The sequence below is a fragment of the Pipra filicauda genome, unplaced genomic scaffold (genome assembly GCF_003945595.2).
Source record: "Pipra filicauda isolate LSUMZ 115617 unplaced genomic scaffold, ASM394559v2 scaffold80_size11013439_pilon, whole genome shotgun sequence".
In the NCBI taxonomy this organism is placed as follows: domain Eukaryota; kingdom Metazoa; phylum Chordata; class Aves; order Passeriformes; family Pipridae; genus Pipra; species Pipra filicauda.
This window is the reverse complement of record NW_024104987.1, coordinates 1,320,033-1,339,791: the sequence shown is the minus strand read 5'-3', so window position 1 is coordinate 1,339,791 and position 19,759 is coordinate 1,320,033. Positions and strand designations below refer to the sequence as shown.

The window sequence follows — 19,759 nt, the reverse complement described above, 5'->3', positions numbered from 1 at the left end:
AGCAGGGTGACAGAGAGGTGACACACTGATCCTCAGGCTGTTTATTGGCATTTCCCTCGGCTCAGCCCGGGCGCCGTGGCCCTGCCGGGCTGGTGCTGGCTCACTCATAGGCACTGCAGGGGCTTTGCTGTGCAGAGACCCCCAAAATGGCCATGGCCACGGACCCCCCAGGCACTGCCACTCCTAAATGCCCTCAGGCCTCTGCACAAAACCCCATTAAAAAGCCCCAAACCACCAGAAATGCCAAGGGGGGGTTACAATTGCTGTATTGCCCCACTTGAGTCCTCCCCAGATCCCCCGGGGTGCAAAATCAGGGGGGACTCAGCACCACGTGCACCCCAGCGGGGCTCTCCTGGGGTTAAGTCCTGGGTTCTCCTGCGGGGCTGTGCTGGGCCAGGCACAAGCGAGGGAAGGAATTAATTGTCCCCTGGGTTCCCAGCACAGGGGGTGCCCCCTTCTCCCAAAGGCTTTGCGGGTCCAGAGCAGGGGGTTCATGTCCAGAGGTTCGAAGATCAGCAGAGCTCCTCTTCCCCTCCACAGTCGGGGGTCTCTGTGTCACTGCTTGTCCCCACGTCCTGGGGGAGCCACAAGTGGAAGGGCTGGGGTTTGGCACAGCAGGGACCCCTCACCCAGCCCCCAGCACCCACGGGATCCCAGCGAGTCCGGCAGCAGCTCCAGGGCAGCTCCCGTGGGTGCCAAGGGCAACGTCCAGTGCACCCAGAGCCCCCCTGCCCCACCTCACCCGAGGAGTCCACGATGCAGAAGCTTTGGCCAAAGAGGGGAGCTGGGTTTGCTCCCCAACCTGGGGACAGCACTTCCTGCTCCGGCGCTGCCGAGAAGGCGGAACACCAACAGGGCCTGAGGCTGCTCCCCCGCGGTGCCCTTCAGCCTCTCCCCTTCCTCCTCCTCTTCTCCCCCTCGCCGCTTTTTTTTCCTCTTAATTTCTTGGGGCTTTTCTTTTTTTGTTTTTTTTCTTCTTGTTTTTTTTTTTTTTTTTTTCCAAGTTTTTTTTCCTCTCCGTTTGGTGGTGGATTGTTTTTTTTTTTTTGCTTCCGTTTAAATATCAAACGAAGGACGAGAACCCGGCGATGGGGGCTCTGGAGCCGGGGGCCAGGCTGCTGGGCGGGCGGTACAGGGTCCCGGGCTGGCTGCTGGGGGGGTTGGCGGGGGCCTGGGGGGTGGGAGTCCTGCTGGCTTTGGGACGGAAGAGGCTGCCCTGCTGCGTGGAGGTGCTGTTGGAGAGCGGGGCGTGGTCGGGCTCCCCCGAGTCGCTCTCGGTGTAGCTGTAGGCCTGTGCCCGGGAGATGCCCTTCTGCTGCCGCCGCCACGAGTTGTAGTAGGTGGGGTCGCTGATGTAGTGGTTGACAAAGGAATGGGCCTTCTGGTGCCCGGGATCCACCTCGTACTCGCTGTCACTGCCCTGAAACACAGGATGAGGGAGTGAGGGGGGGCATCACCCGCCAGCCCCAAAATGCCCCAAACGCCTCATCTCCCAGGCAACCAGCAACAGGACAGGAGGAAATGGCCTCAAGCTGCACCAGGGGAGGCTCAGGTTGCGACATCAGGAGGAATTTCTCCATGGAAAGGGTGGTCAGGCACTGGAAGGGGCTGCCCAGGGAGGTTTGGAGTCCCCATCCCTGGAGGTGTCCAAGGAAGGACTGGACATGGCACTCAGTGCTCTGGGCTGGAGGACAAGGTGGGCACCGGGCACAGGGTGGACTCAATGATCTCAGAGGTCTTTTCCAACCTAAATGATTCTGGGATTCCCAGTGTTTTCCTGGTGCTTTCCCAGTGCTCTTTTGGGAATGCTGGCGAGCACATCCCAAAAGTATTTAGAGGCTGGGACGGCAGCAGCACCACTGGGGGGTTTCTGCCTCTTGCTAAAACAAAACAAAACCTTATACAAAAGGTTCCTGGCCCCCCCCCGAGGCTGCAATGCCCCCGGGGCTGGCGGGAGGGGTGTTTTTGGGCTCTGCCTCGGCGCTGCCGGTAATTGGATTCAGCTTCCCCGGCGGCGCACAAAGGGCCCATTGAGGGCGGTGGGAACTGCCCCGCGCCAGCGCCAGCTCCCGCCGCTCTTCACAGCTCCTCAAAAGCCACTCGAGCCCCGCTCGGGCCGCAGGGAGCGGGGCTGGCATCTGCCAAGGAAACAGCCGGTGCGGGCAGCGAGGGGGGGCCCCCCTGGGGACAGTCCCCTCCTGCTCGGGGACAGCCCCGGGGACCCCCAGACCTTCCCCTGGGCGTCAGCCTCGTCTTTTGAGATGCCGCCCGGGATCCATCCCGGGGGTGATGCTCCCATGGCCTCCCTGGGGCTGCCTGCCCGGGGAGCTCCCATGGCCACGCTCCTGCCCGGCCACAGCTGCCCGTTGCTCCGGGACAAGACAAAGGTGGCATTTTGTGGACTTGGCAGAGCCGCGGACGTTGCCACCAGCGACCGGGCAGCGGGACAGTCCCCCAGCCCCGCTGACCTCCCGTCCCCCAGCTCCTGTCCCCAGCAGCCCCATGAGCCCCCCACGGTGTCACATCCCCAGCACACGGGCCGGGGGCTGGGCCAGCTTCGCTCAGGCTCTGTGCCACCAAGCCATGGGGATGCTGCTGCCTGAAAAGCAGGATGGGGCAGGAGCAGCGTTTCTATTCCCGAACGAGCACCAGGATCTGCCTCGTGGCAGGCAGAGCGCAGGGCTGATGCCCAGGGAGGGCTCCCAGCACCCTCCATCCTGCCCCAGTGGATCCCCACGTGCAGCCCTGGGTGGTCACCTGGGAGTCGGAGACCTCGGAGGGTTTCTCGGTGAGGCTGCTGCTCTCGGCGGGGATCAGGTCGTTGTACTTGGTCACGTCCTCGTCCGAGTAGTGGAGGCTGCCGGGGCTGGGCCGGGGTGGGGACCTCGGGGACAGGCAGGGGGTCAGCATGTGTCCCCTCCCCTCGGGGCTGTGCCACCTGGGGACAACTCCAGCCGACTCCCAGGGCAGGCTCAGGGACCATCCCTAAGCTGGTTGGCCAATTCCCCCAAAAAAACCCTGATCCCATGATCCACGGGGTCTCAGGGAGTCCCAGCTTTTCAGGGGCCATGGGGCAGAACAGGGTCACCCCCGGGGGTCCCAGCCCTGTGCCCATCCCACGATGGAGCAGGAATGGACACGATGAGTGAAACAGTCCCCCTGTGTGGGGAGAGGGCTGTGGTGGGGGGTCCCTACCGGGTGTAGATGCCGTTCTTCCGGCAGAAGGAGTTCTTGACGGAGAGGCGCCGGTTGTTGAGCTCCAGGGCAGGGAAGCTGCCCTCATCCAGGCTCACCATCTCCCCGTGGCTCAGGGCGGTCGCCTTGGAGCTGTTCCCTGGGGGATGGGATGCTCAGCCTCTCCCAGACCCTCCCCAGGCAGCACAGCACAGGGCGGGTCTGGCCCTGCACAGGGGGGCTGGAGAATGGTCCAGAAGGAATTGTGCTGGCTCCAGAGTGACCACAGCCAGGAGGTGCCAGCCCTGTGCTCAGTGCCATGGGCCATGCCCAGCCTGCCTGCCCTGGCTCAGCCCCCTGAGCTGCCCCAGTGCTTGCAGCTCCCAGCTCTGGGGCTGTTTGCTTAGCGAGGAGGTCTGGATTTTCCCCACAATTTGAGCCCTTGATAGAGCTAAGAAAACAGAGCTGTGTTTGGCTAATCCCAGTGACCTCTGCAAGCCCCCGGGCTGCCCTGCCTCTGCAGCTGACTGTGGGACAAGTCAGTTATTTAATCTTTAGCTCCCAGTGTGCTCTGGGAAGGCCACAGCATTCTTATCATGTGTCACTGGCTCCCTGGGGCAGCTGTTCCCAAGGCAGGCAGGAAGGGAGGCTCCCACCGCTCCACTCAGACCCCAGAGGCAGGCAGGGAGACCCCCAGGAGGCTCCCATGGGATCAGGGCTGGCACTTGGAGGGTCCTGTCACCACCCAGCACACTCCCACACTCACCTGAGTCTGACTTCTTGGAGTACTTCTTGCTCTGCCCGCGGATGATGAGCACGAAGACAAGGAGGAGGATGAAGATGAGCCCCACCAGGGCAATGACCACCAGGAACCACCACTCCTCGTAGAATGGGTTGGTTTTCTGGGCTGGGGCACAGCAGGGAGGGTCAGAGGGGGATAGGCGTGGGGGACAACTAGTCTGGATGCGCAGACCCTACTGCAGGGCACGGCGTCCCTTGGGGAATTTTATAAGACCTGGATGCACGTGGTAAGGGGATAACAGGGAGCTTTGGAATGGGAGTGCTGACAGTGGAATTTGGGACTCTGTAGGAGCCAGGGGATGGCTTTCAGTGATGGCCATGAGAACAGAACAACACCAGGGCCCTCCCTCTGGCACAGGGGGGACAGCAACCCCCCAGGACACCCACGTGCTGCCCACCTGACACGGAGGGGGAGGGAGTGCTGGGGGTCCCGTAGCCATAGTCATTCACGGCGATGACACGGAAGTCATAGCTGACCCCCTGCTTGAGGATGTCCATGCTGAAGGTGTAGGAGGTCACCTCCTTGGGGATGTCTTTGATGAGGATGTCCCAGAGCCCCTCGTCTGGAAGAGAGAAGGGGGCTGGGAGGGAAGGGCTGGTTCTGCAGGACACCCCAGGGCGAGGGGCTGATGTGCCTCCATCCAGGACCGTGTGCCCTCTGGGTGCTGCCCTTTCCACCAGCCCTGCTCTGCAGTATTTTCCTCACGGATCAGCACACGGCCAACCCACAGACACTGGGTCCTAATCCCCAACCCAGCCTGTCAGGTGGCCTGGGACAGGTCAGCACTCCCTGCCACAGTTTCCCTCTCTCCTGACCCCAGGGCACGTCTGGTATCGTCTGGTATCGAGGTGTGGACGGGAAGCAGAGGAGCTCAGTACCTGAGGGACGGGCCTCGATGACGTATCTGGTGATGGGCCCTTGGCCGGGGTCCCCGCTCGACCAGTGGATGGTGATGGCTGAGCCATAGCGGGAGATGAAGGGCTCGCCGGGGGGGCCGGGGGCACCTGGGGACCAGAGCAGAGCTGAGGGAGGGGGCATGAACTGGCACACAGCTATGCCAGTCCCCACCACATCTCCCCCTGACCCCACCACATCCCCCCCACGTCCCCCGTACCTTCCCCAGGCCCCGTGGTGATGTTTGCCTCAACGTCCGGCCCGTAGGCAAAGGTTTTGGCCCGGATTCGGAACCGGTACGTGACCCCCTCAGCCAGGTCCTTCACCTTCATCCACAGGGGGCTGTTCCCCTTCACGTCCACCGTCACGATCTTGCTGACACCTGTGGGGACGGAGGCTGAGCTGGGTCCCCCCCAGAGCCCTCCCAGCTGCCCCCCGAGCACAGCCCAGCCAAGCCCTCACCATCCACGGGCGTGCAGGGCTCGTAGACCAGCCTGTAGCCCTCGAGGACGCCGTTGGGCAGCGGTGGTGGCTCCCAGGACACGTTCACAGACGTGGTGGTCAGCTCGCTGAACCGGATGGACCCGGGGGCACTGGGGGCTGTGAGGGGGCAGAGCAGCAGGGCCAGCTCAGAGCTCCCAGGGGACACTCCCAGCTCAAGCCAGCCCCTCTCCCTGCCTCCACCCTAACGGTGGCAATCAACTCACACCCCTCTGTGCCCCATCCCCTCTGCAGCAAAGACCCTGCCATTTCCATGGGGGACTGAGATCTCCTTGTCTCGCTTCCCCAGACCTTCCTCCTTCTCAAAACTCAGCTTAAACCTCCATCTCCATGTGCCCCCAACCCACAAACCCTCCAGGGTGAGCCCAGGGCTGCTCTGCTTGGGATTGCAGGAGCTGGGGTGAGCTGGGATGAAGGGGAATCCCTGGAGTCAGACCCAAGGAGACACCCGCCCATGGAGACAGCTCCCCACGGAGCCTGGGGGGCTGTGCCACGGGCCCCACCTGCCTGCTGTGTCCGTGCCTTCACGGGGGGGCTGCGGGGCCCGTCTCCCGCGGCGTTGAAGGCGGCGACGCTGACCCAGTACGAGGTGTAGCCCGTCAGGTTCTTCAGCTTCACCCCGTTCTCGGGCAGGAAAAGGGTCTTCACCCGCGCGCTCTCGTTCTGCCGCTGCGCCTCCCAGAAGTGGATCTGCAGGAGCGGCAGGAGAGGGCATGGAGACCTGGGTCACGCATGGATCCAACCCACCTCGCCTTCCCTGAGCCCTTTGCTGTGCCCAAACACCCCACAGAGCCCTGCACGCCGGCAGCAACCCGATGCATCATCGCGGCTGCATCCCGACACATCCCGGCTGCATCCCGATGTATCCCGGTGCATCCCGGCCACATTCCACGGCCGACGGCGCCACCTGCCGCCCCGCCGCCGCTCGGCACCGGGATGGGACACCCGGCATCTCCTCGGGATACCCAGCATCTTCCAGCATCTTCCCAGAATCCCTTCCCAAGACTCACGCACCTCCCAGCTTTTCCCAGGACACCCAGAGCCCGCCAGGAACGCAGCAGTTCCCCAGAGCCCCCCGTGTCCCCGAGCCCCTCCTGGCTGCCAGGAGGTACCTTGTAGCCCTGTATGTCCCCGTTCTGGCTCTCCACGGGTGGCGGTTCCCAGGTGACATCCAGCTGGGTGGCCGTGGCCGCCTGCACAGCCACGTTCTGGGGCGCTCCGGTGGGCACTGCAGCCAGGGAGGGGAGATGTCACCGCCCAGCCGGGACCAGGGAGGGGAACCCCAACACTGACGTGGGGGGTGCACTGCCTCACTGGGCAGTGTGGGGTACCAGGGCAGCAGAGCCCCCTCCCCACAGCCCCCGGCCGCGGGCATCCCCACAGGGACTCACCTGCTTCCCCCACAAACACCTCCTGGGGGGGGCTGGGGGGCCCCTCTCCCACGGCGTTGTACACGCTCATGCGGATCTCGTAGCGCCGGTGCTTGCTCAGGTCTGGGGGAAAGGGACAAGGGGTGAGTAAGGCCCTCTCTGTGGTGGTGGGGGGGTCCTGCTACCCCCAGGGGACCCGGCAGAGCCCCCCTCGCTGGGGAAGAGGGGTTGTCCCCAAGGAGCAACCGGAGCAGACAGGCAGAGGGGTCCCTGGGTGCCCCAGTTCATCCCGCAGTGCAGGCAGACGGAGGGGAGGGACACACAAGGGTGGCAGTGGGGAGGACACGGGGGGACACAGGGGAGCGGTGACTTACTGTCCAGCTCGTACTGGGTGAGGGACACCTCGCTGAGGTTGTGCACGGCGTAGACAGCTGGGCAGCACGGGCAGGAGAGCAGGTTAGTCCCACACACAGTACGGGGGGGCCCCCACCTCCCAGCGCCCACCACAGCATGGCCATCCCCCAGGGTGGGCCAGGAGTCCTCTGCAAGGGCCCTGTCATCACCCCCAGGTGCCAGCAGGGCTGTCACAGCACTGAGGAGCCTTTCCATCCTCCAGCCCCATCTCCTGAGTGGCACAAGCTGGGGGTCTCCACAGGGGACAGGGCAAGGTCCTGTCTCAGGCACTGCCCTTGCCACCCATGTCCCTGCTGTCCCCAGCATGGATGTGACCGTGTTCCCTGTGGGGGCTGAGGACAGCAGCACACCCAGACAGACAGCAGGACATCACACAGACCCCCGTGTTAGGTACAGACACCTGAGCTACAGGGACACGGGGGCTGTGCACAGTGGGACAGAGCCAGTGACAGCACACAAACATGTTAGAGACCACGGACCTGGTGGCACCAGGGACCCGGTGACAACTCCAAGGGGCACAGCCTGACCCTGGTACCCAGGAGAGGCCGGGGTGCACAGGAAGCTGCGCTGTCCCATCCCCCACCTGCCACCCCCGGGTCACCCCCAGCCCCCCAGCCCCAGGGTTGGGGGGCCATGGGCACTCACGGGTGAGCTCGGCCCACGTGGCACTGGGGTTGCCGATGCCGCGCAGGGTGAAGCCGCGCAGGCTGTCGTACACCAGCTCCCGGTACCGCAGCCGGAACCCCAGCAGGATCCCGTTGATCTTGTCCTCGGCCGGGGGCTGCACGGGGAGGGAGGACAGTGAGGGGCTGCTCTGACCCAGGGCTCCCCGGCACCCCGAGGTGGCTGTCCCCAGAACGCCTCAGTGCCACCTCCCAAGGGGCCAGGAGGCCAATCCTGTGACACCCCGTGAGGCAGAGGGGACAGCACCTGCCAGCGGATGAGCACCGATGTGGTGGTGTGCGGGGTGATGGAGAGGATGGTGGGAGCTTCCTCAGGGGCTGTGGGAGAGAACAGGGTGGTGAGGCTCCGGAGATGCCCAGGGCAGGGGGGATGCCCTGGGCACAGGAGGAATTCCGTGGGCAGCGGGGCACCCCGTCTCCCTGCCCCAGGAGGTGCAGCCAGTGCTGACCCGCCTGCAGGGTGGTGAGCGACTCCGACTCCTCGCTGTACTCGCTGTCCCCGATGTCGTTCGTCGCCTTCACGCGGAACTTGTACGAGGTGAAGGGCTTCAGCCTGGGGGGAGCAGAGCAGGATGGGGACAGTGAAGCCAGCAGGTGACCCCCTGAGCCAGTCCACAAGGCCAGCACTTCTCATCAGATGGGGAAACTGAGGCACAGGCAAATTACCCAAAGCATTCCCCATCCTCTCCCCAGCTCCCCATCACCCCCAGCCCCCTCACCGGTCCACGACGAAGGCGGTGGCGTTGTGGCTGACAGTGGTGGAGTGCAGAGCCCACTCTCCGTCGGGCAGCTCCCTGCTCTGCACGGTGTAGTAGCGCACGGGGGAGAGCCCGTCGCTGCCCGGCTCCCAGGAGAGCAGCACACTGCGCGCCCGCACCTCCTCCTGCTGTGCCAGCGGCTTCCCGGGGGGCTGCGGGCGGGCTGGGGGAGGCAGAGGGCTGGGAGCACTGCGTGGGCACGCACAGCCCCCCGCCCCGGGCCGCACCCCCCAGCGTTACCTCTCTTCTCGGTGGTGACCACCAGGGCCTCGGCCGCCTCCCCCCAGCCCTTGCGGGTCTGCGCCGCGACACGGAACAGGTACGTGGCCTCGGGCTGGAGCCCGGTGGCCGTGAACTGCCGGGCACTCGCCTCCAGCACCTCCACGGCCGCCGCGTTCACCGCCGTGGTGTTGAGACGGTGGGTGACCTGGTAAGCTGAGGGCAAGGGAGAGGGAAGGTGGGGCTGGGGAGGCGACACCAGCCTGGGCCACCTCTGTGTGTGCCGCTCCCTCCATGCCAACCTGTGCACAGGGACAGCACTGGGGGTTTGGCTCCCTCACACCCACCCAGGGACCGACATTCAAGTGGGGAACTCCAGCCCTGAGGGCTCCGAGATGCTCAGGGGATCGCAGGGAGCTGGTCTCTCCCTCCCCACACTGATTCCTGCTCCCACAGGACCTCTGAACCCCTCTGCAGAGCATCCCAGCATGGCATGACAGAGATGGCTCCCCACCTACCCAGGATGACGCCGTTGGGTGCTGCGGGCGGCTGCCAGACCAGCCGCACCAAGGTGGTCCTCACTTCGGGGAAGAGGATCCCCACGGGGGGCCCGGGCACTGGAGGGGGAGAGATGGGGTTCACCAGGGAGCTCATGAGTGTGGGCAAAGTGCCAGATCCCATCTCCTGGGAACGGGAGCCCTGGGTGTCCTGGTCAGGGGGAGAGGGATCACCCCAAGGTACAGGGACGGGATGGGATAGGATGGGATGACCTTAGGCACCCAGGGGCCCCCGAGCCCACCCAGGTGCTGTCACCCACCATCATCCAGGGTGCGCTCGAGGACGGGGGGCCGGCTGGGCGTGCCGTCGCCGATCCTGGTGAAGGCCAGCACACGGATCTCATACAGCGTGTACTTGCCCAGCCCAGTCAGCTGAGCACTGTGGGAGGCATTGCCCTCTGCCAGCCAGAACTGGGCACGGCCCTCCGAGCCCTTCTCCTTGTACATCACCTGCAACAGACCCCGTGTGACACAGCCAGGCAAGGCTGGCACCCGTGGGTACCAGCTCGGCAGAGTGGCACAACTGGGGACCCGGCAGTGTGCAGGGTGATTCCCCCCAGGGAAAGCCATGCTTCCCAAGGTTGTGGATGAGGCTGCAGGGCACAGGCAGGGGATGGGCAAGGCTGCAGACAGGAGCTCACCTTGTAGCCCAGGATGAGGCCGTTGCAGTCGGCCTCGGGAATGTCACTCCATCGGACCATCAAGCTGCTGGAGGAGGTGGCCAGTGCTGACACGTTGCTGGGGCCAGAGGAGGGCACTGCAGGGGGGTGACAGAGAGGGTCAGTGGCTGGATCGGCCGGGGTGGCTGTCCAGTGCCACGGGGTGGGCAGCGGTACCTGACTCCCGGGTGCGTCCCAGCACCGAGCGGCTCCAGGGCCCCGCTCCGATGGCGTTGAAGGCTTGGACCTGCACCCGGTACTCGGTCCACTCCTCCAGGTCCTCGATGGTGAACTCCCGCTCCACGCGGTCGCGGATCACGTGCACCCCCGGCTGCCCCCGCCCGTCCGCGCGCGCGTACCGGATCTTGTACCCCACGGAGTCGGGGTTCCCGTTGTACTCCTGCTCCAGGAGGGGCTGGCAGAGACACACACCATCACTCCTGATGTCCCACAGCTATCCCACCTCCATCCCCCTCCAGTCCCTGTGATCCCCATGCCCATAGGGCACAGACCCCACTCACCATCCAGCGCAGCCACAGGCTGGTCTCACTGGCTGTCCTCAGGGTGACGTTGGCAGGTGCCATGTCAGGGGGGGCTTGGAGGGTCTGGATCCTCCGGGAGGGCAGGCTGGGGGGGCTGGTGCCCACGATGTTCACCTGCCGCATGCGGAAACTGAGAGAGGACAGAGGGGTCATGGTGGGGGCTGAGAGGGCTCTGGTGCCTCGGGGAAGACACTGAGGGGGTTCATGGTGGGGAACAAGAGGGCTCTGGTCCCTTAGAGAAGACACCGAGGGGGGTCACAGCAGGGGGTGAGAAGGCTCTGTTCCCCCAGGGATGACACCCCAGCCCCGCCCTGGCCACTTGCCTGTAGTAGGTGTAGGGCTTCAGGTTGGGCACCTCCATGGAGCGGGTGTCGGGCTCGTTGGCCAGCTGGTGGACAAGCCCCCACTCTTCAGCCTCGCCATTCTGGCCCACCTGTGGGATGGGAGTGGGGTGAGCTGCCCCCCAACACCCCCTCGCTCCCCCTTGCTGAACCCCCCGTTACCTGTGCCTCCACCTGCCAGCGGGAGATGGAGGTTTTGCCATCGTAGCCCGGGCGAAACTGGATGGTGACAGAGCGGGGCCCGATGTTGGAGATGCCAAGATTGGTGGGGGCACCGGGGAGCTCTGTGGGGACAGGGTGGGATGGGTGGCACTGGCCGCTCACTCCCCCAACACCACCCACAGCCCCCCCGGCATCCCCGTGCCGCCGACCTCACCTGGGGGGACCCCTGAGGAGATGGTGGAGGAGGAGACCTGGCCCTGGCCCTTGGAGGTCATGGCGGCCACCTCGATGGTGTAGGTGGTGAGGGCGGTGAGGCCGGTGACACGGTACTCCAGGGTCACGTTGGGCAGGTAGTGGGTCACCCGCGTGTTGGTGCGGTTGTACTCCTCCCACGAGATCCGGTAGCCTGGAATGCACCCCCTGGGTCAGCCCCCTGCACTGCCCACCCCGAGGGGCTGAGCGGGGCCAGGGGTGGGCAGGGAACACTGGGGAGATGCTGTGGGGTGGGAATGGGAACAGGGGGAGATGCTGTGGGGTGAGAATAGGATCGGGGGAAGATGTTACAGGGTGCAAAGAGGACCAAGGTAAGAAGGGGACTAGGGGAAGATGCTGTGGAATGGGAAGAGGATAAAGGGGAGATGCTGTGGGGTGGGAAGGGGACCAAGGAGAGATGCTACAGAGTGGGAAGGGAACTGATGCAGGAGTCAGTACCTGCTGGTGCTCCCTTACCTGTCAGGATTCCATTCTTCTCCAGCGGCTCCTGCCAGCTGACCTTCAGGGATGTATCCAGGATGTCACTGAAGCTGAGGTGTCCCACGGGACCAGGCACTGCCCAAAGACACCCAGGCTCAGCACCCACGGGACCCCCACAAGGAGCGAGCGTGGAGGGGGCTGCCCTTGGACGGGGCTTCCCGGGGCCCGGCAGTGGGACCGAGTGGCCCGTGTGGGTGGGGGCCGCTCCCCCCTCCCCGGGGGCGCCCCGAGGGTGGGCAGGGTCCGTCCCGCGGGAACGCAGCGCCCGCCCGTACCGTCCTCGTGGGTGCGCACCAGCTGGGGGGGGCTGCGCGGGCCGTCCCCCGGCGTGGTGAAGCACAGCACCGAGGTGAAGTACTCGGCGAACTTCCGCAGCCCCGCCACGTATCCCACGTGCACGCTGTCCTGGAAGTTGGGCCGCACCGTCACCACCGTCGCCTCCTCCTCGTGCTCCGGCTCCCACGCGATGAGCTGCGGGGAGGAAGGAGCCGGGGTGAGGGTGCTGCCTCTGCACACACATCCGTACCACAAACACCATCCTCGGGGCACCACCCCCCCGGCCTCCCTGCGTTAATTCAGAGTTGATTAAATATCAATGAGATGCCTCTCACGGAGCGTGCGCTGTGATTAACGCCGTCGATAACGGCGTGGGATCGCCCGCATCCAGGAGGGATGTTTGGGCATTTAATTGGTATTGTGCGAGATAGCCTGTAGCAACTTAATTAAACACTAATTAGGCCCTAAAAATACTAATCAAAAATACTAAGTGGCATTTAATAAGAATGTTAAATATCCTGCTCACGCTGGTTATCTCATCCAGCGGCAATTAAATTCCCGAACTTCTTCGGAGTGGATTAAGACACAAGTTTAATGTTTTAATTCAATTTCATTAATGTAAATTTGAATTAATTTCAATGTGGAATTAATTGCAGAGCATGGGAGACTCTGAGCCCATGCAAGTGTTAAATAACAGTAAATATTATTTTAACAGTCAGGACATATCCAATTAAAATCCAGGATTTTGGCAAGGAGGAGCCAAGACAGTTTGTGAAGGTTGACCAAGGAGCTTTCTCCTCCCAGCTGCCCCAATTTTGGAGGGATCATGGGAATTGACCCTCACCTTGTACCCCTGGTTGATGCCGTTGATGAACTGGGGGCTGGGGGGGTTCCAGGTGAAGCGGATGGTGGTGGAGTTGGTGGCCTCGGCCTGCACATTCCCTGGGGGCACCGTGGGGACTGTGGGATGAAGGGACAGCTCAGAGTGGCTTCAAGCTCCACAAGGTCCTCCTCATCATCTGGGTGACAGCCCGCCAGGACCTCAGGGTGATGCCCCCGACGGGGCTCTGTAGCCCCTGGTCACCTATCCCCAGCACATCCCAGTCTCCCTGGGACCCTCACATCCTGCTACCCATCCCCATCACCCCAATGGCACAACCTGTTGCTATCGGGGTGCCCACCAAACCCCTGCCCACCCCTGCTTGTCCCTGCCTGTCCCTGCCCATCCCTGCCCACTCCTGCCCATCCCTGCCTACCTCCCTGCAGGGTCCACTCGGTCACCTTCATGCTGTAGACCCCCAGGCCGGCGCTGTTGTACGCAGCCACCTCGATCTCATAGTTGGTCCAGATGATGAGGTCCTCCAGGAGCAGGTTGTTGACCTCGGCGTTGGTGATGTTCTTGAACTGGTACCCCACGGGCAGCCCGGCCAGGCAGTACCTGGTGACCAGGTGCCATCAGAGCTGCCAGTGGCCCCACCAACACCAGGGGTGGGATCCCCGGGCTCCCCCCCCGGCACCTACCGGATGATGTAGCCCTTGAGGACACCGTTCTGGTGGCTCTCGGGCGGTGGCTGCCACTGGATCATGATGGACTGGTTGGTGCGGCCGCTGGCAATGACGTTCTGAGGGGGTGCGGAGGGGGGCTCCTCGGGCAGGGACACCCTGCGGGGACGAGGTGGGATGAGCACCCAAGGGCTGCCAGCCCCTCTGGGACCCCCAGAGCTGGCTCACCTCTCCGTGTCCTTGCTGAACTGCCCCCTGCCCACGTCGTTCACGGCGCAGAGGCGGAACTGGTAGGAGCGAGCGGGGACCAAGCCCCGCACGGTCACCGATGTCACCTTGGGGTCCACGCTGGCCAGCAGCACAGTCCAGGGCGCGTCTGTGGGGGGACAGGGGCAGCGGGGTGGGGGACCTGACCTGCAGGACGCTGGGGTCCCCTGCCCAGCTGATGAGTCCCGGGGTCCCCAGGCTCCCCAGAGCATCCCCTGCACTGGGGTGGTGCTGCGGACCTTCCCCAGTGCCAGCAGGGCGGGGGGTGGGAGCAGCCCCTTACTGTTCTCAGAGACCTCCACGACGTAGCGGAGCAGGGGGCTGTTGCCGTCGAAGGGTTTGGCCCAGGTGAGGTTGATGGCCCGTTTCTCCTGGGGGCTCAGGGCGGCCACGGGGCTCTCGGGGGCGTGGGGGAGCTGCCTGGACAGGGGGGTTAGGGAGGGAGGGAGGGGGACAGCCCCAGGCGTGGGGTGCTGGCGGGGAGGAGGGGGGGTCTCACCGGACACGGAGGTGGGCGCTGCGCGAGTCGTTGCCCCCGGCCGAGATCACCTTGCAGGTGTAGGTGCCGATGTCACCCGACCAGGTCTGGGAGATGTGCAGGGTGCCCACCTCGTCCAGCCGCACCCGTGGGCCGCTCTCAGGGCCCAGCAGTGCCCCGTCCTTCTCCCAGACGTACCTGTGCCAGGGCACCCAGATGTGCTGGTACCCTGCAGCCCCCCAGCGAGGAGAGGGGACCAGGGCTTCCTGTCTGCAGGGCACCAGGTGGCACTGCAGGACCACCAGCGCAGAGCTGGGATGGAGGACCCCCACCTCCCTCCCCAGGCACACAGACAGTGGTAACAGCAACCAGATTGGGTGTGCCCGGAGCCCCCAACCCTCCCAGTCCCATCACACTCACCTGACATCCACGCTGGGGTCATGGGTGACCCCACAGCTCATGACAGCCTTGGTCCCCTTGATGACACTCTGGTCCTGCGGTGGGTCAGTGATACGTGTCCTTGCTGTGGGGGGAACAGAATGAGCCACTGGCACTGCCCAGTGGCAGTGGCACCAGCAGGGACACCCCAAAAACCAGTGCCCATCCTTGGCAGTCCCAGAGAGCTCCATCCCGCACCGTGCCCACAGAGCCAGGCAGGGTCCACCCCGGCTGCCACAGCAGGTGACACGGGCACTCCGGGGAGTCCCTTACCCCAGACCACCAGGTCAGCAGAGGCCTCGTCCACGCCGCGGGAGTTGGTGGCCAGGCAGGTGTAGGTGCCGGCGTCGGGGAGGTGCGCGGGGCTCAGCAGGAGGCTGCCGGACTCCAGCAGCGTGAACCGCGGGAGCTGTACCGAGCCGCTGGCCAGGACCCGCTCCCCTGGGGACACCGGGGACCCCCGTCAGCCCCAGGGCCACCGGCCAAGCCTGGTGGCCGCCGAGCCCGGCAGTGGGTTGCTCCCAGCCCCTTTACCTTTCTGCCAGGTGATGGCCGGGCGTGGAGCCCCCGAGGTCTCGCAGTTGAGGATGACGGACATGCCATCGATCACCGTGCTGTCCTGGGGACCCCGGGTGATGTTGGGGGCGATGCCTGCGGGGCACAGAGATGTACAGCCCACCCTGCAGCCCTTCCCTGTGCCGAGCCTGGAGCTGAGCCACTCCAGGAGCATTGTGAGGGAGGGATCCCGTCCACACAGGAGTTTCCTGGGGTCCCTGAGCCTCAACCAGGGGGTCCCTGGTACATCCCACTACCAAGGCAGGGCACCCTGGACTAGAGGCTGGGGGGGGCTGGCACCTACTGGTCACGGCCAGGTACGTGGTGGTCTGCACCTCTCCAGCTGCGTTGCGGGCGAAGCACTGGAACATGCCGGTGTCGTCGGGGACCAGCCCGCTGATCTGCAGGCTGCCGTCCTCCAGCAGCTGGAAGCGGGTCAGCTTCTCCAGGTGGATGAGGGCAGCGTCCTTGTACCAGGCCATCTCGGGAGGGGGGACACCTGCAAGGGTAGAGCCACGTCAGGCACGGGGTCACAGCAGCGCGGGGAGGGGCCTGGGGAGCAGCTCACCTTTGGCTTGGCAGGGGATGGCCACCACCTTCTCCATCTCGGCTGTGATGTGCCTCTCCGGCTCCTTGATGAACTGCGGGGGCTCTGCCAAGGGAATGTGGTGATGGGCAGGGGGCTGGGGCAGAGCCGGGGTCCTTGGACCACCCCGGTGACCCGCCTGTCCCTCCCCACCTCAGCCCAGGGCAGGAGCTCACCCAGGACGGACAGGAAGGCCCCTGCAGCCACGGCGGGGACGCTGCTGCTGCGCAGCACAGCCTCGCACTCGTAGTAGCCGCTGTCGCCCAGTGCCGGGTGCAGGATGGTGAGCCGGCGGCTGTAGTCGCTGATCCCGCTGGAGAGGGGCACCCCGTCCTTCTTCCAGATGATGTGCAGCTTGATCAGCGGCCTGGGGGGGCCAGGAGTGTGTCAAGACAGAGCCCCAAGCGCTCACTGAGCCATCCGTCTCCCTCCATCCCGCAGGACTCGGGAGATGTGGTGGGAAAGAACCTGGGGGCACTCACCCCCCCCCACCTCCCCGTAGGACCCAGGAGTTGTGGTAGGAAGGGACTTGGGAGCACCCAGCCATCCATCCTGCATGACCCAGAAACCTTGGTGGGAAGGGACCTGGGGGCACCCAGCCCTGGGGCTGGGTAATGCCAACAGGGAGATCCCCCATCCCTATTCCCATCCCCATCCCGCTACTCGCCTGGCATTGGCCACACACTCCATGGTCACCTCCGAGGTCCCGGCCACCACACTGGTGTTCCTGGGTGGGACAATGATGGTGGGTGCGATGGGATCAGCTGGGCCACCCACATCTGGGGAGAAGGAGGCCAGAGGGACAGCCATGAGCACCCCCTGCCCACCCTGGTGTGCCCCAGCCCCCAGAGGAGGCACCCAAATCCTTGGCACGGATGAGACAAAGGTGGCAGGGACCGAGGGTCCCTCAGGGTGCCTTGCCAGCTCTCCCTGAGCCCTCTCCTCCCATGGGAGCCCGCGGCACGGCCACCAGGCAGGGAGGAGGGAGTACATAAAGCAAAATGATGGCACCAATAAAAAACCCTCATGTAGGCGCTGTAAAAACGCGATCAGCTCGAAAGCTGCTGATAGAGCTGAATCCATAAACATGGGCTCTGGGATGTTTATGGCGCTCCAGGACGCCGAGGGATGGGAAAACAGATTAATGGGGAAGGGGGACAGTCAGAGCCCATCACGGATAGGGATAACCCTCATGGAGCAGTGGGAGGGGATGTGGGTGAGAGTCTGACAGGACTGATGCCACTTTGGGGCATCTCCCATGGGATGGGCTGTCACCACCCAAAGGGGTCCTGGAAGGACCAAGAGAACTGGAAGGATGAGGCTACAGGGGTATCCCCCAGGAAGGGACTGATCTGGAGCACCGGGGTTGAGAGAGGGGAACACAGGTGACACTGCAGCACCCCATCCCACAGCCCATTCCCAGGGCATGGTCAGATCCAGCTGGAGCAGGAGCGGGAGCTCTGCCTGTGACACACCAGCACCTGCAGCTCAGCCCCGAGTGCCTAAATAAATTCTGAGGCAGCTGAACTGTTGTGTCAGCAGAAGCTGGAGCCTCTGAGGAGATTTACCGCAAATTAAATTTGGGGGCGAGGCAGGGTGGGGGGGTTGGGGCAGGCCCGGGGTGGGCAGGGCTGGGGGGGCAGTGCCCCCCACACTCACTGGCCACAGTCAGGGTGATGGGCTGGCTCGTCTTGTTGTCCCCGTTCTTGTCATTCACCGCCTGCACGTAGTAACGTCCCGCGTCCGGGGCCACCGTGGACAGGATGACGAGGGTGTTCTCCAGCGTGATGGCTCTGTGGGAGGAGACGGGGATGTGAACCCAATGGGGACAGAGACACCGAGAGCTGGGACCCTCATCCCCACCCAGCACCTCACCTGCCCGGGGAACACCCACATGGGACCCCCCAGCCTTCCTCCCACCTGCCCCAGGCACCAACCCCAGGATGGGGGGAACCAAGCCCCCCCACTCCAAGCAGAGCCCGTGGGATGGTGCAGATTCATAGGACTTTTCTTTTTTTTCTTTTTTTTCTTTTTTTTTTTTTTTTATTTAATGGAACGATCTAATCTGCTGGAAACATAAAATGCTTTGGGGAATATATTTTTTTACCATTAAATATGAGATAAAGGAGTTTTATCTCCTCAATCCCGCTTTGCAAATCGAAAGGAGACCAGTTCAATTCCTGCATAATGGGGGTTACAAATTCAATTCCTGCACGCTGTGGCTGCCAGTGCCGGGCTCCGGCAGCACCAGGATCTGCCACAGCCCCACGGGGACACCTGGCACACGTGTGTGTGCCGTGCTCGGCTCCATCACACCCTTTTGCCTGCCTTCCTCCCTCTTATTTTCATTTTTTATTAAAAAATTCATTTCTCTGCTGACAAACAGCCATTAGTCACCAAGTCTGTCCCGGGGCTTTAGCACGATGCGCTCGAGACGTTGGTTAAACATCCCTAGTGCAGGCACAAGGGGAAATGCAGCCCCCTGGGTGCGGGAGGGATACTGGGGGGGCCCCAGGGGTACTCACATGCGGCTGCTGGGGGAGATCTTCCGCCCCTCCCGGAACCAGGTGACCTGTGGCTGCGGGAAGCTGGCGATGCGGGGCGCGCGGATAACGGCCGCCTCCCCGTGGGACACGCTCTGCTGCGTCTCGCTGTCCTCGAAGCTCCCCATGTCTGCAAAACGTGGGGGAGAACCGTGTCAGGGGCTGGGGAGAGGCCGGGAACGCGCCCGGGGATCCAGCTCCGGGTCTGGCTGCGGAGAAGGCTGGAGGCTGCAGGGAGGGGCTCCCCAGTGGGTGCAGGGGGCTGCTCCGGGGTCTGCTCTCTGTCCTCTCCTTGGCTGGGGCAGCTTGCCTGGGTCACGGTGTGGGATGGTGGGGGGTGGCTCAGATCCCACAGGCTGTTCCTCAGGATCATCCCTCCAGCACCTGGAGCTGTGCAGCCCCATCACACACTCAACAGGGGACTCCTGTCTGTGTGTTCCCTACCAAGCAGGGGGTGCAGCCACAGCAAGGAGGGCTCAGTCCCACAGCTCCCTGGCCTCTCTCCATGTCCCAACCCGTGGCCTAGCACTGGGAGCATCCCAGCATGACCTTGACTCCATGGACAAGGATGGGACACAGCTGCCTCCATCCCACCCCACCATTCCCAGGTTGGAAGCACACAGCAGTTGAGGGAGACAGAGGGAAGCAGGGGGCATGGAGATGGGGGGGGGCAGGGGATTTTTATTGACTTCCCTTAATTGCTGTAATTAAAAACATGTAAAGAATCCTTTTTTAACGACTTTGCCATTATCATTAGTTGTTAGCACAGCTGCCTTATTAATTTCTCATTAGCTTCCTGATTTGTCACTGCTCCTCAGGAGGTGTTTAAGGGGATGGGACTAGGGGCAAGCCAGAGGAAAGGGATGCCAGAGAGGGAGAGAGCCACCATCCCAGGCCTCAGAACTCTCATCTGCTCCTTAAATCTCTGGACATTCCTGCCAGTGTCACCCCAGGGGTGCTCCAGGCTCACATGTGCTGGTGATAAGTTGCACCAACACCAGAGCTGTCCCACAGTGCCGGGAGCTGGGTGTCCCCATCTGGTCCCCACGGAGCAGGACAGTCACTTACAGGCCACCTGCACCTCAGTCTGGCGCTGCAGCAGGGCTCCCATCCGGTTGCGGACGATGCAGCGGTAGAATCCGGCGTGTGTGCGGTCCAGAGAGGTGATCATGTACCTGTGGGAGACAGGAGGCACCTCAGCGGTGTGGGGACATCCACGGCACCGGCACAGCCCCTGGGAGAGGCTGCAGGTCCTACACAAGCCCCCCACTTACTGCTGGGCAG

At 63.8% G+C, this 19,759-nt stretch overlaps 1 protein-coding gene across 1 annotated transcript in view; it reads right to left on the bottom strand.

Moving 5' to 3' along the window:
* Nucleotides 1-956: 956 nt before the first annotated feature.
* SDK2 (sidekick cell adhesion molecule 2) overlaps nt 957-19,759 on the bottom strand; it is a 46,178-nt gene continuing 27,375 nt past the window's right edge. The window contains exons 3-45 of the mRNA XM_027725386.2: nt 19,544-19,650; nt 18,458-18,605; nt 17,592-17,725; nt 16,600-16,711; nt 16,109-16,299; nt 15,915-15,998; nt 15,651-15,845; nt 15,326-15,442; nt 15,065-15,232; nt 14,774-14,876; nt 14,375-14,551; nt 14,159-14,295; nt 13,837-13,984; nt 13,627-13,767; nt 13,362-13,543; nt 12,950-13,065; nt 12,105-12,300; nt 11,806-11,904; nt 11,291-11,482; nt 11,077-11,198; nt 10,897-11,006; nt 10,553-10,703; nt 10,209-10,446; nt 10,014-10,129; nt 9,633-9,822; nt 9,334-9,432; nt 8,837-9,031; nt 8,558-8,759; nt 8,288-8,391; nt 8,086-8,156; nt 7,801-7,936; nt 7,116-7,172; nt 6,763-6,864; nt 6,484-6,599; nt 5,875-6,061; nt 5,333-5,470; nt 5,091-5,252; nt 4,855-4,980; nt 4,374-4,538; nt 3,941-4,081; nt 3,196-3,334; nt 2,758-2,884; nt 957-1,420 (exon numbers count right to left, since the gene is read on the bottom strand). Of these exons, the coding sequence (XP_027581187.1) occupies nt 1,064-1,420; nt 2,758-2,884; nt 3,196-3,334; nt 3,941-4,081; nt 4,374-4,538; nt 4,855-4,980; nt 5,091-5,252; nt 5,333-5,470; nt 5,875-6,061; nt 6,484-6,599; nt 6,763-6,864; nt 7,116-7,172; nt 7,801-7,936; nt 8,086-8,156; nt 8,288-8,391; nt 8,558-8,759; nt 8,837-9,031; nt 9,334-9,432; nt 9,633-9,822; nt 10,014-10,129; nt 10,209-10,446; nt 10,553-10,703; nt 10,897-11,006; nt 11,077-11,198; nt 11,291-11,482; nt 11,806-11,904; nt 12,105-12,300; nt 12,950-13,065; nt 13,362-13,543; nt 13,627-13,767; nt 13,837-13,984; nt 14,159-14,295; nt 14,375-14,551; nt 14,774-14,876; nt 15,065-15,232; nt 15,326-15,442; nt 15,651-15,845; nt 15,915-15,998; nt 16,109-16,299; nt 16,600-16,711; nt 17,592-17,725; nt 18,458-18,605; nt 19,544-19,650 (6,298 nt within the window). The 3' untranslated portion in view covers nt 957-1,063. The remainder of the gene's footprint in view (nt 1,421-2,757; nt 2,885-3,195; nt 3,335-3,940; nt 4,082-4,373; nt 4,539-4,854; nt 4,981-5,090; nt 5,253-5,332; nt 5,471-5,874; nt 6,062-6,483; nt 6,600-6,762; nt 6,865-7,115; nt 7,173-7,800; nt 7,937-8,085; nt 8,157-8,287; nt 8,392-8,557; nt 8,760-8,836; nt 9,032-9,333; nt 9,433-9,632; nt 9,823-10,013; nt 10,130-10,208; nt 10,447-10,552; nt 10,704-10,896; nt 11,007-11,076; nt 11,199-11,290; nt 11,483-11,805; nt 11,905-12,104; nt 12,301-12,949; nt 13,066-13,361; nt 13,544-13,626; nt 13,768-13,836; nt 13,985-14,158; nt 14,296-14,374; nt 14,552-14,773; nt 14,877-15,064; nt 15,233-15,325; nt 15,443-15,650; nt 15,846-15,914; nt 15,999-16,108; nt 16,300-16,599; nt 16,712-17,591; nt 17,726-18,457; nt 18,606-19,543; nt 19,651-19,759) is intronic.